Source organism: Podarcis raffonei, chromosome 16 (assembly GCF_027172205.1).
Source record: "Podarcis raffonei isolate rPodRaf1 chromosome 16, rPodRaf1.pri, whole genome shotgun sequence".
NCBI lineage: Eukaryota > Metazoa > Chordata > Lepidosauria > Squamata > Lacertidae > Podarcis > Podarcis raffonei.
The window spans coordinates 22,415,414-22,436,874 of NC_070617.1; the positions used below are offsets into that span (position 1 = coordinate 22,415,414).

At 46.8% G+C, this 21,461-nt stretch overlaps 2 protein-coding genes and 1 non-coding gene across 6 annotated transcripts in view; 1 reads left to right on the plus strand and 2 right to left on the minus strand.

The window, feature by feature from the left end:
- Positions 1 to 3,522: 3,522 nt before the first annotated feature.
- The window catches only part of PXN (paxillin), a 61,917-nt gene continuing 43,978 nt past the window's right edge, over positions 3,523 to 21,461 (minus strand). For 3 of the 4 annotated variants that reach the window (XM_053369696.1, XM_053369693.1, XM_053369695.1), the window contains one exon: positions 17,645 to 18,799. In XM_053369696.1, the coding sequence (XP_053225671.1) occupies positions 17,660 to 18,799 (1,140 nt within the window). In that variant the 3' untranslated portion in view covers positions 17,645 to 17,659. Of the gene's footprint in view, positions 4,635 to 5,616; positions 5,766 to 6,559; positions 6,642 to 10,639; positions 10,814 to 11,186; positions 11,358 to 17,644; positions 18,800 to 21,461 lie in introns of those variants that run through there. The other variant, XM_053369694.1, reaches the window with a different exon arrangement.
- TRNAA-UGC (transfer RNA alanine (anticodon UGC)) lies at positions 3,778 to 3,849 on the minus strand. Its single transcript has one exon. It is a non-coding gene; the product is annotated as a tRNA-Ala (tRNA).
- LOC128404218 (protein S100-A6-like) lies at positions 11,860 to 12,272 on the plus strand. Its single transcript, XM_053369700.1, has one exon. The coding sequence runs from the start codon at positions 11,910 to 11,912 to the stop codon at positions 12,180 to 12,182; it is 273 nt and encodes a 90-aa protein (XP_053225675.1). The 5' UTR covers positions 11,860 to 11,909; the 3' UTR covers positions 12,183 to 12,272.

The following is a 21,461-nucleotide window of genomic DNA, read 5'->3' on the forward strand; positions in this document are numbered from 1 at the left end:
CCAGGGGCCAGCACTGTCCGGAGACACTTCCGGGTCACGTGGCCAGCGTGACATCGCTGCTCTGGCGAGCCAGAGCCGCACACGGAAACGCCGTTTACCTTCCCGCTTGTAAGCGGTCCCTATTTATCTACTTGCACCTGGGGGTGCTTTCGAACTGCTAGGTTGGCAGGCGCTGAGACCGAGCAACGGGAGCGCACCCCGCCGCGGGGATTCGAACCGCCGACCTTTCGATCGGCAAGCCCTAGGCGCTGAGGCTTTTACCCACAGCGCCACCCGCGTCCCAGGCCAGTAAGTGAGCCCAAAGGTAAGATTTGAGATCTGAATGTTGTATTCAGTAAGCCCACAACTTATGCAGAGTTAACTTGTGCACATTTACACGCTTGACAAAAAAAAATGGGGAAAAAATGGAAAGGGGGTGGGAGTACAAGAAATATGACTTTGGCAATCCTATCCTCCATTGAACCCAATTTTGGCTTTAGGTGTGATCCCTGGAACATAGCCCCTGCGTAGGTTGCTGGCTGGCTTTCCCCCCAGTGCAGAAATAAAATGGTAAAGTATTTTATGGTGCAACAACATTATTGGAGAGCTGTTTGCAGCTGTCCCAGCCCCATGCCTTTCGAAGCCTTGTAGGCAGCTTCAGGAGAGGGATTGAAAGCAACATCATGAGAAGGGTGTTTCTAGGTCCAAAGTGAAACTGTCAAACCCCTTGCCAGGAGGTGGAACATAATTAATGTTATATTTACAGTACTGAAATGTTGTGGGGGTTTGTATGCTGTTATAATTGCTGTTTTATTATGAAAGTGGGGTTTGCTTTTTTACTGTTTATTTAAGAAAGGCCACAACCAATGACACTGAAAATTATCATAAAATTTATTAGCATCATCACAGGAATTTTAAAAGTGGGGTAAAAAACCAGCAGAGTTAGAAGTTTACAAAAGGGGGAAACAGGAAGAGGGGAGAGAAATGTCATTCCACAGGAGAATCTCTCCTCCTCCTCCTTCCCAGAAGATCTGTTGAAGCTTTAATAGAGACCCACTTCATTCTGGTGCATTTTTAAAAGTTAAACAAAAGAAAGAAAGAAAGAAAGAAACCGCGCCCCAGGCCTAAAATGTCACAAAGCTGTGGTAGCAGAGTGGGTATTTTCAGAAAAACAATGGTGTATCTTCATCTGACACCCATCAGAGGCAGCACCAGGCCATTCCATCAGATTGCAATACCTCCTCGTGCCCAGATTCAGAAAAAAAACAACATCCCAGACTTCCAAAAGGCCCAACTTCACACAATCCTTTATAACCTGAGCAGCCTGGTACCAGCAAAACAATGCAGGTTTTCCTCTCCCACTAAACTGAAAGACCCACTCGGCCGCTCTCAGAATCACTTCGCCAGCTGACAGACTTTTCGTCCAATATTGTTTTTCATCATTCCCCAACCAAGGCCAGCTCCGGTCGCAAAGGACAAAATAGTGCCGCATCCCATTCCAAGTAAAAAAATAAGCTGACCAGAGTGGCAGCTGAATCAGACTTCAACGCTGGTGAGCGGGAGCATCTTCTGCTGCAGTTGAGGGCAGCAGGTTAGCTTATGGGATGTGGAGCTGGTGGCCCAGCACACCCAGCTCAGTCCATCCCCACCCTTCACTGTCCTCTGCCTGAGATCCTGTTCTCCACCCCCATGGGAAATTCCCAGTTTACAGAGGCAAGCGGGTGCAAAAAAGTTATGGAAACAGCTATACAAAATCGTGGCTCTTCCCTGCCTGCCCCTAGTAGTTCAAGAAAAGCTCAATATTACTTTGGCTTGCCTGGGGGCTTGGTATGGTTATGTGGTGGGGAAGAAAGCACACGTGCATAGAAGTTGAGCGATCCAGACATGAGCTTTCAAGACAGCCTGCTGGTGCCAATGTACAAATGGCCAGCTTGCAGCAGTGGAGGTGACCACATGCAAGAGAGGCAATAGGAATTGATGGCACTCTTGGGCTGGAGTATTAGGATCCACAGGCCTGGCTACAGAGCCTCCAGCCCGCCAGGCCTCCCTCATTCATCCCACCAAACCACACCCACAGGGCAGGTAAAGGCGCACTGGGGCCAAAGGGAGTTTGCGGTGCAAAGCACAGTTGGCAGCGCTTTGAAAAATGCTGGCATCAGCAGATTGTCAGGGCTTGCAAAGCATCGCACGTGGAGTTACACAAGGCCCAGAAGATCGGCAGAGACAAAAGTGTGTTTCTGCCAACACCTCCCATGCCATACTGCTGCCTGCTCCCTGGCTCAGTAGACAAGAGGTAAAGGCACCAGAGGACAAATAGGTACAGCAGTGTGTGCACATACACACTGTGGAATACACTAGCACAGCAGTCTCACACTGCAAAGTTAAGTAATGGCACACTTGGGCAAAAAAAGGCTGGTCAACTATGTTAACACTATGTATGGGAGGGCTAAGACCACAGGCTCAGCATCAGCTTCTGAAACAGATTATGAAGCTTGACGCCAAACGTGTAAGATTTGAGCTCTTTCTCCCTGCTGGAGTAACTTAAGACTCGCTTCAAAAAAAAATCTGCAGCTCTGATTTTGAGAGAAAGGCAAACAATTCCAAATACAGCAGTTTACAAGTTATTTTTTTTAAAAGAAATCTGTTCCAGTTGAGCTCTGATCAATAGAAAAGCTACTTAATAAGCAAAAATGAAATAAAACCACACATACACGCTCCTTGCACATTCCCCCTCTCCCACCCCAGTTTTAAAAAGACAATACTTGTCATGTTAATAGTTGTGTTTAACAAAGCACCAAAGGCTTGCGGGTGCAGGAACCAGCACAACCAGGGCCCTGCCCAGACATTGTCAGGTATGAAAGTCATCTGTTGAAAATCATTTCAAAAAACTAAAATTTTCAATACAAGAGATTTGAAAGTCATTTTGTTATGAATTCAAGACTCAATGTAGAAATCAGCATCTCCCCCAAACACACAGTATTCAGTTTGATAGCAAAAGTCATTCACGCTCTCTCTCTCACACACAGACATAAAAACCACGAGAGGCAAGAAGAGAGAAAGAACACCCACACCCACACACACACTGAGAAACTTACTATGTCAATAGAAAAAGAATTATTGCTCAGAACTGTGTTTCTCTAGGGCATATTTCACATGAGAGATGTGCTTGTGATTGCAAGAGAGAGAGACAGGCAAAAGAAGTCAATGCTGTTAAATGAAGCTTCTCTTGCCTTTTGGGAGAAAATCACAACACAGGCTACATCCCTGCCTAAAACCTGGAAAGGCTGGGACGCCTGGCTTCTCTGGATTGTCAGATAAAACAAATACCACTTCCGCCCCACTGAGCACACCCTCACTCTCATGATTTCTCAGGAGTGGATGGCAGCAATGGTGGCGAAATTAACATCCCCAAATGGGGAGATGTCCTATTTGAAAAGGGTAGAAGTACAAACAAGAGTCAGCGATCCACTCTGTACATGCAGGTGGTGATAGAAAGGGGTGTTGGGCATTCTTCCAGTATCATTTGAACCTCATCTCCCTGGAAGGAAGTTGCTCACCCAGTCCCAAGAGTCTTGCACAGATCAGTGTCTGCCAATGTGGCCCTTGCCATGTGGAACTACAAGATGCGCTCTCTGCTCTCTTTTGACCCTTCACAGTGTTCTTGGGAGAGGCAACTTAGGAAAATGGGAACCTGCCTTATACTGAGTCAGACCATTGGTCTATCAAGCTCAGTACTGTCCACACTGACTGGCAGCAGCTCTCTATGGTTTCGGACAGTGAGTCTCTCCCAGCTCTACCCAGAGATGCCAGGGACTGAACCTGGGGCCTTCTGCATGCAAAGCAGATGCTCTACCACTGAGCTACAGCCCTTCCCATTCCCCATTTCTAAGTAGAATCCATATTGGAGTTCTCAGCCCTCCTGACTATTTTAGCATTCTTGGGGAAGAGAATTAAATTCCACTGCCCCCAAGCTGAAACCCAAACCATTTTTATTTGACTGCCTGAACCTTTGCTACCAATGCAACCAATCAACTGATCAACCGACCACCACAACCAAACAGAGCCTCCCACTCAAACCGCCTCGGCTTGGCTAAGCTGTCCATCTGGTGCATCAATGGCAGTCTCAGCATCTCCTTGCTAAAATACAGCTTCTAAGTGAATGGTCCAATGTGATCCATTCTCTGGATTTACCACCTTTCCAGAGCAGTGGTGAGCATCTCATCCTGCCCCATCCCATCCCACCCCACCCTGACACACACACACACACACACACACCCCTCCTCTTCTCCTAGATTAGCCCACCAAGGCCACAAGTTGCCAAATTGTGGCAATGTCCAAAGAGTCAAGGTTTCCTGGAAAGGCAACAAAAACGATGCTGAATGTTGGCCTTAGCAGAAGAGTTTCACGAAGCAGTTCTGACAGTAGGGCTTGTCGTTCTGCTCCTTGAAGGTTCCTTTGTTGAGCTGCTTGAGACAGAAGGCACAGACGAAGTGCTCAGGGTGAAATTTCTTGGCCATCGCAGTGATGCAACGGCCTGTGATGGGCTTCTGGCAGCCGGAGCACAGTGAGCCGCGGCGCTCGTGGTAATGCACCTCGCAGTAGGGCTGCCCGTCGTGTTCAAAGAAGCTGCCATTAATGAATGGAGTAAAACATTCCTGTGGAGGAGGAGGAGAAACAAGACCACAATCAGGTATCAGAGATGGAAAAACATGGCGCTAGTAGCTGAGGGCAGCTCCAGAGCTCAGCTCGTGAAAACCGCTCACGATAAGAGCACGATAAGAAAACATCTATAACAAAATTAAGAACAGTTGTAACAAAATAGGTCATCCAAAACAGAATAGTTTTCATCAGGCATCTGTCTAAAAGAATACAATGATGGTGGCTGCATTATATCAATAAGAAGAAGAAGAAGAAGAAGAAGAAGAGAAGAAGAGTTTGGATTTGATATCCCGCTTTATCACTACCCGAAGGAGACTCAAAGCGGCTAACATTCTCCTTTCCCTTCCTCCCCCACAAACACTCTGTGAGGTGAGTGGGGCTGAGAGACTTCAGAGAAGTGTGACTAGCCCAAGGTCACCCAGCAGCTACATGTGGAGGAGCGGAGACGCGAACCCAGTTCACCAGATTTTGAGTCTATTGCTCTTAACCACTACACCACAAGGCAAAGTACAGCATTGTCACACTGATGGAATAAGGTATCATTTTTGCTGTTACAGACAGGCACTTGTGGATGCACTCATCCTCCTGCTTCAGAGCCCTCTAGGGTTGCCAATCTTTCCAACCCCCCAGGCATATTTGCAAACTGGAGAAACTGTTGTGAGCATCATGCAAACACTGCAAACATGCACACAAACATGCACACTCAATGCAACCATGCACGCTCATCTTCTCCCATCGCCAGCAATTAAGTTTTTTTAAAGCCTCCTATTGTCTACAATGAAAGGCTTCCTACAAGCATAATTTCAGCAGGAGAAAGAAGGAACCCTGTGGGCACCAAGAAAGGCCTCCGCTGGCACTTGTGTGCCTGAGAGCACTGCACTGGTGACCCATAAATTACACCAAGACTGGTCAGGATGATAGATGTCCTCAGCTGACTGAATGGAAAGGAAGGGGAATGAATTCCTGAAGTGCTCTTACCCGACAGACAAAACATTCAGGGTGCCAAAGGGTATTCAAGGCAGAGATATAGTTTTCCAAGATAGCCCGGGCACAGCCTCCACACTTAGGAGCAAACATATCAAAGTAATCCTTGCGACAGTAGGCCTTGCCGTCCTTCTCATGAAAACCTGCCAGGGCAGAAGGGTAAGCAGCAAAAAAAGAAAGAAGAAAATTAGTATCTGCCTGGCCTTTTTATTTTAGGAATTTATAAAATGTTTTTCCAAATCTGAATGTGGCACTCAAAAAACATAGAATTCGATTAAAATGAACAAATTTACACCCCAGAATTACTGCTATCATAAACAGAAACAGCAGTTTAAAAATTACACATATTTGTATGTAATAAAAAGTTGGTGGAGGGACAGAAAGGGGGGAAAGTAGAAAAAAAATTAATAAACAAAAATAAAAGCCTAAACATAAAAGAAAGGCATCACCAAAAGATTCTAAGAAATGGAGAGGACCATCAAAGCTGGAATCAACACTCTTCATCATCAGGCAAATGCAAATGTGCAATCTGGTGAGCATTTCCCTGGGAGTAAGCCCTGCTGAATGGGGTTGGGCTTGCTTCACGTAAACATGAACAGGATTGTACTTACCAAAGAAGAAGCCTATTGGGGATGAGAACAGTGCTGTTACACTGCACTTCCACTTCCTGGGGAGCAAGGCTACACGAGTCTATGCAATCCAAATGTCAGGGGGAGGATTGCCTGTGCTAAGCTTATTTATGCATGCCCATTATTGCCAGTGTCTGCAACATGAAGTAATGACTTGCATGGGAGAAATGGCAAATCTGAGCTGAAATTCCACTCGCAGCACTTGCACGTCAGCTCACAAGACCTCAAGCTGAATACCTTGGAGACAGTTTACACATCTGAAAATAAGCAAGCCATGCAAGCTGTGGATCAGCCCTCAGGAACCATACCTTCTGGGCCAAAGAATGCTCCGCACTGGGCACAGAAGAAATGCTCAGGGTGCCATGTCCTATCCAGCGCCGTCACCACTTTCTGATATAAAGAAACCATAAACCATGAATGAGTAGCCAAAACTTTATTCTAAAAAAAATTGCAAGGAAACACGGTGAGGGGATACGGATAGTAGATAAGACAAGAAGTGCATTTCAAGGAGAGGAAGGGAGGAATCCTCTGACCCCGGGAAACTGGACTATTAACATCCCAATACAGTGGTAAAAGAAGGTAAAGGTACCCCTGCCCGTATGGGCCAGTCTTGCCAGACTCTAGGGTTGTGCGCTCATCTCACTCTATAGGCCGGGAGCCAGCGCTGTCCGCAGACACTTCCAGGTCACGAGCCAGCGCAGCACATGGAACGCCGTTTACCTTCCCGCTGGTAAGCGGTCCCTATTTATCTACTTGCACCCGGGGGTGCTTTCGAACTGCTAGATTGGCAGGCGCTGGGACTGAACGACGGGAGCGCACACCGCCGCGGGGATTCGAACCGCCAACCATGTGATCAGCAAGTCCTAGGCGCTGCGGTTTTACCCACAGCGCCACCCCCGTCCCTAATACAGTGGTACCTTGGGTTAAGTACATAATTCGTTCCGGAGGTCTGTTCTTAGCCTGAAACTGTTCTTAACCTGAAGCACCACTTTAGCTAATGGGGCCTCCTGCTGCTTCCGTGCCACTGGAGCACGATTTCTGTTCTCATCCTGAAGCAAAGTTCTTAACCCGAGGTACTATTTCTGGGTTTGCGGAGTCTGTAACCTGAAGCGTATGTAACCCGAGGTACCACTGTAATGTGATCTCTGGCTGGATTAAGCCCAGAATTTCATGAACATGCATTTCCGATCTCCCATCTCTCTCTCCTGTTGCCTTTGGAAGGTCAATGAACTCCCCAGCAGACGGATAGACACCCTGGGACGTGTACAGAGATTAACTGGCTGATTGCTGTGGTATGTCTGCTCATGGGCCCCACCCATGTAGAAAGCAAACGGATGAAACAGTACACAAAGGCATAAATGAGGATAAAACTAAGAAAAAGAGAATGGAGTGTGAAGATATAGGTGAACAAAACTCTTCTTCTCCCTTCAAGCACAAAATTGGGAATATAATTGATCCCTCTCCTTATCCCGCTGCAGTTTTTCAATACATCAGTTGTTGTGTTTAATGTGGCATCTAAAATCTGCAAATATGGCCAAGGATACAATCAAAGCCTGTTGTTATGAATCAATTCTAGTTTTCCATATTTTGCACACCCTTGGGCAAAAGATGTCCGAATTACAGCCAAAGAAGTTGCAAGGGAACCCTTTACTTTTTACCCTGGATTGATCCTGAGATTCCTCAGGATTTTCCTGCCTGCTTTCCTGTCAAGCTATGCCACTCCCTCCACCAAGACTGGTTTCTTGGTGGCAGAGCAGAACTGACAAAGCAAAGGGCATGAACATCACCACTAGGAATGTAGAGAATTGCATCTTGCAAGGAGGTGAGAGATGTGGCAATTTAACTAAGCGGCATCTTCTGTGCAGTGTCCACTCTGAACCCTAGTTCAGTGCCAGTAAAAGTGGCAGTCATAAGGGAGAGGGGGCCTTTTCCATAGCTCAGTGACATAGCAGCAGCTTTGCACTCAAGAGTGCACAAGTTTAATCCCTGGTCAGGAAGGGCTGCAAGTATCCCCTGCCTGAAACTCTGGAGAGCTGCTGCCAGTCAGTGTAGCAGTGCTGAGCTAGATGAACCAGTGGTTTGACCTAGCATAAGGCTCCTATGCTCCTTCTGATGAGACTGGCGGGTGAGGTGGGGAGAGAGACATATATGGGATTCTATGGTTATTTAATCTCACTTCTCTCACTTCATTTTGACAGATCATCTCAACTTATTATACAGTGGTACCTCGGGTTAAATACTTAATTTGTTCCGGAGGTCCGTACTTAACCTGAAACTGTTTTTAACCTGAAGCACCACTTTAGCTAATGGTGCCTCCCACTGCTGCCGTGCTGCTGGAGCATGATTTCTGTTCTCATCCTGAAGCAAAGTTCTTAACCCGAGGTACTATTTCTGGGTTAGCTGAGTCTGTAACCTGAAGCGTATGTAACCCGAGGTACCACTGTATTTACAGAATCCATCTGTTTCACATACAGTAGTACCTTGAATGCCTCCATTAACGAACATTTCGGAACCCGAACGCCAAAAACCCGGAAGTAAATGCTTTCATTTTCAAACGCACCTCGGAAGTCAAACGGCTTCTGCTGCATGTTTTTCAATTTTCTCAATTGAATTTGCAGGCAGCCCTTTGCGCCTCGGTTTTCAAATGTTTCGAAACTTGAAAGGTCTTCCGGAACGAATTACGTTTGAGAACCGAGGACAATGAGGGGGGATCCCATTGCTAATACCCAAGCTAACACTAGAATGGTGTCACTCAACCTGCCACATGGGGTCTAACTCCTAGACTCGCTGTTCCCAATGTGTGTGTTGCCAGTCTCTAGTTGTGTCCGACTAGAGCATTTCAATATAATACAAAAAGTAGCCACATGTAAATAAATGTGAAAGCTGATGTAGCAGTGTTGATAACATGAACCCACGAGGTTGCTAGGAGCTCACTGGCCATTTTAAGGGAAGCCCATGCATGTATACAGGCAAGGGTGAAGAGTTCCAGCTTCCCAGCAGCCCGAAGGCCATACTCCCTTGGGGAAAGTAGCCAGGGACTGTATGTATAATAGTACAAGCACATCCACATGCACACCCACCCTCCCCATTCATTCACACACCCAGTTCACTTCATTTCTGTGCTGTGCAATGAGAAAGAGGCAGTAACAGTAGCACTGTATTTACTACGGAATGAAAATTTTGTATTGTATTTTTTCAAATGTTATTTTTGTTGGGATGCGGACAGGTATTTTGGTTGAAATATAAAGCATTATAAAAGTTAAACAGATAAATGATACACAGCAAGCAACCCATTAAGAAAGCAATCTCTTCCTCCATGCGCAGCTCACTCCACCAGTCAGTGCACTGCCTTGGTTAGAGTGTAGAACTAAGACTAGAGTTCAAATCCTCACTCAGCTATGAAGGCAACTGGGTGACCTTGGGCCAGTCATGCGGTCACAGTCTAACCCAGGGGTCAGCAAACTTACAGCGCCTTGGGCCGGCGTCTCCAGCGCTAATCACGCGGCAGGCCAGAGGGCAGGGAACCGCGTGCCCATACGCGTGCACACACGCTATTTCCAGCGTACTTCTGGGTCGAAGGAGCACCGGAAATAGCTTGTGCACATGTGCACGGGCCTCCTCCGACCCAGATGTGCACCGGAAATAACGCTTGCGCATGCGCAAATAATGCTTGCGCATGTGCACAAGCTATTTCTGGTGCTCCTCCGACCCGGAAGTGGGCAGCCGCGCAGCGCCGGTAAGAGCGGGCAGCGGGGGTCGCTGCGGGCCAGATAAATGAGTCCCTCGGGCCTTATCCAGCCCGTGGGCCTTAGTTTGAGGGCCCCTGGTCTAACCTACCTCACACAATTGCTTTAAGGACAGGAGGGGGAAAACTGTGTATGCCACCTTAAACTCCTTGGAGGAAAGGTTGGGGTAGTAAAGTAGTAATAAAATAAATACTCTAAACCTTCTCGCCTTGTGATCTTATATGCACACAGAGATCAGAATTTACAAGATTACAGCTCAGCAATGGAGAAATTAATCCCTGATCAGATGGCCAGCACAAGGTTTGGGGGAAGACTATGAGGAAGGGAGGTTTAAATGTATCCTCCCCCATGAACCCCAACCCCACTACTCCGCTGATTAGAAACTGCAGTTCAGCAGCATGGGGGTATGGGCAGGGCCTGTGGAGAGGTTGTTGGGCTGGATGCAGAGGAGACCTACATGCTGGAGGTGGGCCGAAATCCCCCACTGTGATTTAGTTTTCTAAACCACAGTGACTAGGGTGGGATTACTGGCACCCACTGCACAAGCAAATGAAATGTGTGCATAGCTATGGGATTGGTAAGGTAGAAAGTGTAAGGCTGGAAAGCCAGAGGAAGAAGACCGCATAAACGCCATGGACTCACATCCAGGATAGGACCGTTGCAGTAGTAGCAGCGCGGAGAGAAGAGGTTGTGATAGTCCTTCTCGCAGTAGGGCTGGCCGTCACGCTCAAAGAAGTTACGCGATCCTATCTCCTCCTGGCAGTGGGTGCAGACAAAGTGTTCAGGGTGCCAAGTCTTCCCCATCGCCGTGACAACCTGGGAAAGAGAGAGGAAAAAACGGTCCTGGCTCCAGCAGATGCTCCACCTCTCAAGTATGGGCATCATATGTGTGACAAAGACATCAAAAAGCACAGAGTCTAGAACAAATGAGAGAGAATGTTCTACTAACAGGCGGATCCCTGGACTGGGGTAGCATGAAAACTGAATTACCTATCATCTCAGAAGAGGGCAGTCCCTCATGGGCAGGGTAGAGGTCACTGGAGGAGCTTACAGCGTACCTAGCCAGTGGATAAATAGAGTACTTCAGTTTCTTCAGCATCGCCAGTCCGTTCATCCATATGATTTTTTTAAAGCCCTCCCAGTTGTAGCTTGAGACTCTCAACAAGTGGGGGTTGTCCTTCACACTCACCTGTCCAGCAATTGGCTTCTTGCAGGCTCCACAGACACCTTTGGCAACCGTTGCTACCCCGAGTTTATGCAAGTCTGACTGGAGGCTTCCGAGCATGCTATCCAACTGGCTGCCAGGCTTTGGAGAAGTCGTGGATGGGTAGTTGTTCCCACCTTTCCCTTGGGACATGAACTGCAACAACAGAGAGTCAAAGCAGAGACTGTTAAAGTTAAGAACCATGCTAGAGTTCTTCTCTACCTGTGGAAGTTCGCTGAGCCACCTCCTGCCTCCATTAACATATAACAGGAAGGACAGTGTAATTGCAGAAGCTGGTGAAGGGATCACAGTGAAGGCTGGGATGAATGGTTTCCAGCAGTTTTGTCGGAGCAAGTCTCCTTGAATCAACAGACCCATGGATTAGGTAGTTACAAGAAAAGGCTCTTCCCATAGGCAGATTAAAGAAAATGGGAAGGCTGTTTGAGCTCAGAGCGTGCTTTCAAGTTTCCCAAGGTAAACACAACAAAACTGTATTCCTAAATTAGATTTCTCCGCCAGTGCCAGAATATGCAAGACATCCACACAATGACAATTCCAGCTCTGACATCAGCCCAAGGAATGTGTGACTTGGTTTAAGATCGTGAGATGTTACACCACAGTGTACTTTTGATTATAACACAGTCTATTGGTGGACCACTTCTCTTCCTGCCACTCAGCACTGGGCCATCTTGCTTCTGATCTCTCACCATGGCAGCACCTCTTGACCAAGCTATTGGCATGCTGGTTGTCACCTTCCACAATTACACCGGCAAGGATGGCGATAAGAACGCCCTAAGCAAGAAGGAATTGACGGAGCTGATACAGAAGGAGCTCACCATTGGACCGAAACTGCAGGATGCAGAGATATATGCATTAATGAAAGATCTGGACCGCAATGGGGACCAAGTGGTGAACTTCCAGGAATACGTCACTTTCCTGGGTGCCCTGGCAATGATTTACAATGAAGCTTTGAGTTCGTAAATGTACACCCTGGTGGGGTGGGGTGTCGTGGTTCGGGATTATACCTCTGTAGGTGGTTTCACGTCCAAAAGAAATTAAGTTTTGTAAAAAAACAAACAAAAAAGCCAGTCTATTGGTGTAAGTCCTTCTGTTCCAATTAACACATGGGGTGCAGGGAAGGTTGGCAGATGGGAAGTGTGTGCTGTTCTACAAGTCACACCTCACACTTACAAGAGCCTTTGATCCTAGCACATGTACACACTAACTTTGCTCTGTGTTTCTAGCAGAGATGAGGAAGCTTTGGGCCCTCCAGATGCCATTGAGCTACAACTCCCATCATCTCTTAAATTTGCTTCTGATGTTTTATCGTTTTTACCATTTTTTAAATGTGGTTTTGGGACGCGGGTGGCGCTGTGGGTAAAAGCCTCAGCGCCTAGGGCTTGCCGATCGAAAGGTCGGTGGTTCGAATCCCCGCAGCGGGGTGCGCTCCCGTTGTTCAGTCCCAGCGCCTGCCAACCTAGCAGTTCGAAAGCACCCCCGGGTGCAAGTAGATAAATAGGGACCGCTTACTAGCGGGAAGTTAAACGGTGTTTCTGTGTGCGGCTCTGGCTTGCCAGAGCAGCGATGTCACGCTGGCCACGTGACCCGGAAGTGTCTCCGGACAGCGCTGGCCCCCGGCCTCTTGAGTGAGATGGGCGCACAACCCTAGAGTCTGTCAAGACTGGCCCGTACGGGCAGGGGTACCTTTACCTTTAAATGTGGTTTTATTTTATTTTTAATTGTATTCTTAGTACAGAAAGGGTTTGCCACTTCGGGGGAAAGGACAGCATGTAAATTTAATAAAACAAATAAATTAATCAAGCATCTAGAGAACATCAGGTTGGTGAAGGCTGCTCTGTATGATGCCAAAGGACACAGAGCCAGTATTAGTCATGTACACAGCAGAACTTTTATTTAATACATTTGTCTTCCACATTTATTATTTATTGATTATGTTGGCTATCTAACTTTTCTTCCAGGGAGCTCAAGGTACGACATGCATCTGCTGCCCCATTTTATACTCACAATAACCCTGTGAGGTAGGCTAGGCTAAGAAATTGTGACAGGCCTACGGTCACGCAGTGAGCTTCATGACTAGGGGGGGATTTCAACCCTGGTCTGCCAGGTCCTAGCCCAACACTCTAACCACTACACCATATTCTTCCATGAATGAAATCAAGGTGCTGTGAATACAAGTCTCCCATCAAGACACTGATTGGACTCAGACCTGCTTAGCTTCAAAAAGGTTGCTGTATAAAATGTTTTCAAACTATTCCCCCTGGACCTTTTACTGACTTGGTTAGAATGACATGTTTGCATGCAAGTCTGCAAATATTAGTAGTCTGTTTGTTTTTTACTAGCCCACCTGATCACACATGTTAGTTAGTCATGGCCTGAGAGAAGAGAGAGTAAGCCAGATTTTGACGTCTTTTCCTGCTTGGTTAGCCTGTGGTCAGTTTTTACTCGCCACAGGTGACTGGGGATTGATAAGACTGGGGCACTGCATGCAGTTCTCCCAGAAAATGATTCTACTTTATTCCGGTGACATACATATGTTCAAGCAACACGGCAAAAAATAAAGGACAAGTCCTAACAAACATATATTCTCTTCCCTGGGATTGTTAAATATATTTGAGCATTTGATACCTTGTTTAAAAATGCCTCGCTCAATACATGCTGGGAAGACATTCATACTTTTTACTTGGTTAACTGCATGAACGTTTGTTGCTTCTTCTCCATTCTCCAGCCACTAAACTCACGTCCTTGAACAGGTCATGCCACAAGCTCTCAAAAATCATGCTGGTTTCAAGAGACCTACTGTTGCTTCTCCGTACTAATTAGAAACAAGCAGGCTGAGCCTTAGGAAAAAGCACAAAATTGCATTTCTGCGGAAAATTTGCAATTCTACCAATGCAAGAATCAAATCTATGCCAAGAGAAGTGTTTCCCACACGCCATGCTACAGAAAAAGAGAGAGAGAGGATGCCCTGCCTTCTCAGGAGTGGGAGGACGAACGGCAAGAACTTGGGAGCCCCAGTCCGGAGGTGGAGCATACGAGACCTGAAAAGCATAATTCACAGTGAGTCCTAGCAGGCTGAAAGCTGCAGTGATGTGAGAAAGCCAGCAGAAAGGCCACTGGACGTGGATTCAGGGAAAGTCCTGCACCCCAGTCCTAGCTAAGTCATGAAGGGCTAAAGAGTCCAAACCTTCACATCTGTGAAATGGAAATAATGGCTGTCCATTAAATGTATTACAAAGGTGTGTGAGATAAGGAAAGTCTATCTCGGCTTTATACATAAGGTGGGTTTACCACACATAACCTGTGTGCAGCCTTTTTTCTACAGTGAACTGATCGTTGCCTGGGATCATTGCCACTTGAAGGAGAAAGTTGAGCACTCAGCTATGTGGCATACAGGTGGTTCTGTAGCACTTTTAAAAATAAAAACACCAGCATGGAGCAAGTATGCAACCATACTAAAACCGTGGAGCATGAGGATTCGTAGGAAAAGCTCAGGTGCTCCCAAAACCCTTGAACAGCTCATGAAGTCAGAAGAAAAGTGCTTGTGCAATAAGTTTCTATGGGCCACAGAGGGACACATTGTAAGCTGCCTTACACAGACCGCTTCGTGCATCTAGCTCAGTCTTCACCCAACTGCTGCCCGCAACGTGCCATGCACTATTCCATTTGTGGCACTACTCCCAACTCCGCACACATGGCAGAGTGTACTCGTGTACTTAGCACCAAACATTCAGTCTAAGAAGACCCCCCCCCCCAAATGAACAACCTTGTATCTGCTGGGCTCACATTGGCACTATTGTAGTAAGTCAGGAGCCCAAAGAAAGGAGACCATGCCTGATCTGGTGGGAAGAATGAATCTTCGTCCGTTTGGCAACCAACTGACACCACCATCTTGGGAGGAGAGGCCACTTCAACTGGTTCTGCTGGGATCTGTGCCTGGGAAGGGGGGCATTCCTCCAGAAGCATTTCCCACTGGAGCAGAGGGTGAGGAGGTGGAGCTGATGGCACATAGCGCAGCTGGGGGACGTGCACAGATGGTGGCGGCGGCGGCAAGGGAGGAGGTGGTGGCGGAGGGTGAGGGAGAGGAGAAGAGAAGGCAGCCTTGACAGAGGCAGCCTTTGAAACATCTTTAGGAAACTGTGGTGGGGGAGAGGGTGGAACAGCAATTGTCCTTCTTAGAGGGAGGGGTGACTCTGCAGGAATAATAACCTAGGAAGGAAGCAGGAAGAAAACATAAACAAGTCCAGAGGCACTTAGTCCAGAGGAATTGCATAGACCGAGGAGGAGAAAACATGAAATGAAAGAAGTGACCCACTCCTGAGTGTAGAGCCTTAGTCTGGACGCAAAACAAGCAGAAATTATAAAAAACTAATGCAATAGTCAAGTATAATCAAACATGAGGGGGAATAATAGCCAGAATCTGCCTTTATGGACTTTCAATCTGCAGAAACGTATGTGGCAATGAAATCATGTTTCATTTAGTAAAAAAATGGAATATTGTTCTACTTCTGAGTGTGCCATACCTACAGAACAAAAATTAATAAATCCAGGGTCCCACACTCCTCATTTAAAATCCCTTCCAGTGAAAACAGGCAAGTTCCCATGTTCAACTAGAGGGATCTAGGTCACAAGCCAGCATGGAAAAACAGTAAGGGTGATCTGAGTCATCTAGACAAAAAGTAAATCTCCAGTAGGTTTCCAGCAGGTTTAACACTCAAGACACACTAAGACCTTGCTGTTAACCATCTGGCCAACAAACCCATATTGAATCCCCTTGCTTTCTCCTGGTGTTCAACGAAACACTGGTGGTCAGGGGCAGATTCTTACTCATATAAGCATTCTGATGGCATATCTGTACTTTTCTCATTTCAGGAATTGCATGTGCTCATCTGCTACTCCAGAAGCTTGAGCTTGAGCTAGTCCCTGAGCATTCAGCATGGTTGATGCACACAGTAAGCTGTGAAGCTTACACAGCTGGCTGCTTCTCTTGGACCAAGAGGGTGAAAGGTAATTCCTGAGCGTCTCGGTGATGTGGATTACGTCTCCACACTTTGCATGCTAACAAGTGCTGTACGGATGTGTTTTAAGCCATTTTCAATATACCAGATAGGAGACTCCTGGAGGACAGACAAGAAAACCCACAAGGCATTACGCTCTCTACCTTTTCTACCTGCTGACTACCATCTTGCTCTTTCTTCTGTGGCCTGGAGATAATGATGACTCCCTCGGTCATCCAGTTGTCTGGGCTTCTCCACTCCTCCTGTTCAGGTTTGCTGATGCCCAACCTGTCTTGCAGTTCCTCAATCAAGCGGTCTTGGGAGACCGTCTTGTGAAATATGGCTGGGCCCAGCTTGCGCCGTGGCGAGAGATCGCGGCACATCGGGTGCACGTGGGAAGTCTCTTTTGTCTGCTTGATTACAGATTTTATCTTAACAGGAGGGAAATGGCAGTTTCAGTACAAGAGCTGCAGTGGCAACAAAAACACAGGATGCACACGCTTCAAGCTCAAGAACGGTTAGTGACCAGGAGCAGGAAAAACAGCAGCCATTGCCTCTTCGAGGGGAGGGATGAAAACAACAACAAATCCTTTTAGCCCATCCCCAAGCAGCAAGTCAACCTTGAGAAAGGTCTTCCAAGGTCAGCCATGTCAGCTGAACAAACAGAACTGAGTACAGAGAGCAAATAATTTGTTGCAGTAGGGGAAGGGCCATGGCTCAGTAGTTTACATGCTCTGCATGCAAAAAGGTCCCTGGTTCAATCCCCAGCATATCCAGGTAGGGCTGGAAAAGCCTGACACCCTGAAGAGCTGCTCTTGCTAGACAGCATGGACAATACTGAGCTAACTGGACCAATGGCCTGACTCATTGTAAGGTGGCGTCCTATGTTCTGAGGCCAAATGTGCTAGATCAAGTGTTAGGAACAGCTTTAAAACACCACAACCAATGGCAGTATCTTCATGCACAGAGCACTGTAAATTCATGGAGGCACTGGACTATCCCGCCCTGCCAGCTCAGTGAGAGCATCAAGGTGTACAGATTCATCAAGGTGTGAACCTCCCTGAGACCTGCGGGTATAGGGCGGTATACAAATTTAATAATTAATAATATTCATAATAATTCCATAGGTAGGAGAACAGATGCAGCATCAAAACAGTCTAGTTTATGGTGGTTTGATTTTCTTGTAGCTTGACCTTTTATAGGTAATGTTCCACTACACCAGTTGCGCAAAACAAATAATCTAGCAAGTGGGTGGCTGTTAGGAAGAGATCCATTGAGCTCTAATTGTTATAAGCTTCCAAGGCCTTCTCTCTCTCCAGGCCACACTTTCCACTACTAAGAGGGATGAAAGTGGCTGGTATGTCTTCACAATGCTATGGGAGCATGGGGGCCAACGTGCAAAGGGTTGCCACGAAAGTTGTTTCCCTGCAGTATTTTCCCAGTTCACAGTCCCATGCAGCTGCTACTAAGTCTCACTTCAGAGAAGCATGCAAAGCAGCTTAATTCAGAGGGCTCAAAAGCACACCATGCACAGCCAAATGAGATGCACCAGCAGAAGAAATCCACACTCGCCACTACATGCACTTTGATGCCTGCCTGGCCTGACGTAGAAATCCTCTCCACAGGAATCTTGCAAGAAGGAATCAGATCCATTTCCTCTTTCCAGGTATTTCCCGTCGACCCTGGAGCGGCTGCTACGCAGGAGAGTGGCTCTTTCCATTCACCCATCGGAGCATTCTGGAGGCTGTTTTTCCTAGGCGCCCTCTCTGGACCTTGCCTCTTCTCAGCAACATCAGGACAGCTGCTTGCCCTGGCTGGATCTTGGACTTCAGCACCATGCAGTATGTTCTGGCCCAAGTGGCTTCTGGTACCTGGACAGTTCTCCCATTGATCAACGCTCAAAGGACCAGGCCTGTGCATTGTTGGCATGACGCCGTCTCCCTCGGATTGTAGTCTTGGTGCAAAGTGAGGTGCTTTAGAGTTGTTCAGATCATCCAAAGCTCCTTTGTTGATGCCAATCCCTTTGTGAGCATCAGCTGTTGGATCAAACACAGGTTCCAACTCTTGTGGCACTGGCAATTTCACCTTGCCACTTATGCAGGAGTTTGAAACAAGCATTGTTGCAGCCTGGGTTTCATCTCTCGGCTCATCCCTCCAAGGTCCTTTTGGCTCTGCAAGCCTCTGATTCAGGGTTCCTACATCAGAATGAATGGGCAATGACTCCGCCTTGGAAAATGAGAGAAGTTTCACATTGGAAGTGGACTCTCTGCTTGGTCCGTCCGAGCTTGTGAGAGTAGCAGAGGTCTCTGGGTGCAGTGGCTCAGTCCAGAGTCTGGAAGGAGTGATGAGAGATTGCTCTTGAATCACAGCAGTGACTGGGCTGTTGCTTTCCTCTTCAATATGGAGTACCTCCAATGGGAGAGGTGCCAGAGGGAACAGAACACCCTCAGAATGGCCCATGGCTTGCTGCTTTGAGGTAGTCAGGAAAGATATACTAGGAAGCACATGGGCTGCATCTGAGCCAACTGGGCCAGGAAGTAGCTCCAGGGAGGGTTCAGAGATCAGTGATATGGTAGAAGAGGTCTGTGAGAAGATAAAGAAATGTGGGAGGGGAGAAAGGATGGAAACAGAATTGAAGGAAGAGGAGGAAGGGGAAAGGAGGAGTAGGGAAGTGATGGGGAAAAGGAAAATGGCTCTAACCTAAGGCTAGCCAGAAGGAACAAGAAGGCAGAATGGAAATCTGGAAAGGGTGCTGCGATTTCTTACAATAGGCAGCCAGCAAGCACTGTTTTGTCTCTGTCCTCCCCTCTTCACAGAACTAGGTCACCCAAGTCAGTTATACCAGAAACCAACCCGGAAGCCAACAATCACTTGACATAACTGTGACACATGAGCCGCAAGCTTGCTCAAGAAGCCACCATCCCCACCACACACAGACACACCACTGCTTGCTCAGGTAGCAATGAAAGTGAAGGCTTGGAGGACCTGCAACGGAAGATTCTAGGGACATGCTCATCCTCATGCAACTGGATCCACAAGAAAAGAGATACGGGCCAGAGACTGCATCCCTTTAAACCAAACAACAATGCTCTGTTCTGAATCCACATGTTCAGTCTCACGTGCACAACAAACTTTAGAGGGAATAATGAATGCCCATCATTCAGGAAGGGGAAGATCTGACAAACTTATTGACTGCAATTCAACCATTTCTTTAACTAGTACTGCATGTTTGCTGTCATCTCCCAAGCACAGAGAAAAAGGGCTAGAGATGTACAGTTCAGCTTCTCAAAAATAATTGCTTACACAGGGGCGGGGAGAGAGATATTTTTAGCTTTTAGGTTTGCAGTTATGGGTTATTTTGTATCTTATTTTGTTTGCAATTATGGACTATTTTATATCTTATTTTAATTTTGCTAGTTATGCTGAATTTCTTGTGACAATCAAGTGGGCTACAATTATCATACTTTTAAGTTAAAATATCTGTTTTTACTGTTAGTGTTGCTGTTGCTTTTCTAAATCTGAAGGGGGAGTGTCACAGAGGACAGCAGCAACCAAACTAATCTATCAACAAAATGGGCATCTCTTTTTTTGAAAAAAAGAAGAAACAAGAACAACAAAAGCACCAAGCTGTTCCAGCTGTTCTTCTACGCTAGTTGCAAGACACACAAGAGCACAGAAAAACATAACTGTCAGCTGTCAGAGTGATTAGCATGGGGAAGCAGCAGGGTTGTAGCTAGGGGGTGGTGAGGTGGGCCCCCGCCAGGGACGCAGATGAGGGTAGGGCGCAAAATCGGCTTTAAAATATGTCTATAAATAAAAATATCAATTACTGCCTCATAAGAAAAGGTTTTTAATAGAGGGTGAATTGCATGGGTTGGGGTTGGAGGAGAGGCAGAAAGAAGTGCAAATTTGTCTGAGGCTGGGGGTGCAATCTGGGCGGTTCTTCCAGGGGTGCAAGATCACCTAGCTACGGCTCTGGGAAGCAGTTGAGTTTCTCGCAAAAATACTACTTATATATTTTACTTCATGTCTCAGGGTTCCATAAATAATAGACCCTCACTCTTTTTTAAATAAAAAAAAAATGAAAGCTGGGGATCTGGGGATTATGGCTCATCTCTGCAGGTGCTCATGTCCTGAACCTCACCACTCTCCTCTGTATTCACACTTTCACAATCTCTCACCCATGTTCTGTCCTCGTGTTCTGCACCTCTACCTACCTAAAAAGGTAAAGGTACCCCTGACCATTAGGTTCAGTCGTGACCGACTCTGGGGCTGCGGCGCTCATCTCGCTTTATTGGCCGAGGGAGCCGGCGTACAGCTTCCGGGTCATATGGCCAGCATGACTAAGCCGCTTCTGACAAACCAGAGCAGCACACGGAAACGCCATTTACCTTCCTGCCGGAGTGGTACCTATTTATCTACTTGCACTTTGACGTGCTTTTGAACTGCTAGGTTGGCAGGAGCTGGGACCGAGCAACGGGAGCTCACCCCGTCGCAGGGATTCGAACCACCGACCTTCTGATCAGCAAGCCCTAGGCTCTGTGGTTTAACCCACAGCACCACCCGCTTCCCCTAGCCTACTGCTTTTTCTTTTACAACATCAAATGTAGCTCACACTACTCTCACCAAAGAAGAGGTCCTTCTCATGGTATTATTCTTGAAGCCTGAACCTATCCTCTTCTCTCTCTCTCTGTGGCTTCTCCCCCACCCCTTATCCAACAGGCATGTCTGTCTCTTCTGCTACTTCTCAGACTGTCTCCTCTATGTTGTTCTTGGCAAGGAGCCATTCCATCCCAAAAGCTGCAAGTTCCTATATGACATGTGTTGTAGTTCTTGCCCCCCATTTGCTTGGTAAAATGTGAATTTAACACCTCATAACTTTACTTGTAATAAGTTGTTTTTCATCAATACAGAAAAGGACAACGCTCCTACGACTTCCTTGGATTTTTCACTGAATTTTAATCAGCAAAAAAGGAAGAACTGGAGGTTTGCTACACGGAAAAGATCACAAACAGGTGAAAACTGCACATACTGAAACTGTTCAATCCCAGACTTTTCTTAACAGATTCTTTTGGACACTCAACAGAATGCTCCCACAACGGCATTATCATGGTTTTGTGTTGAATTTCGCATGTGAAAGGTTGCCATCTACTCCCTCACCCTTGTGAACTTGTGAATAGGAGAGATTAAAAATACCATTCTTAGTGGTATCTTCTTAACATATATTTTAATCTATTTTTAGTTT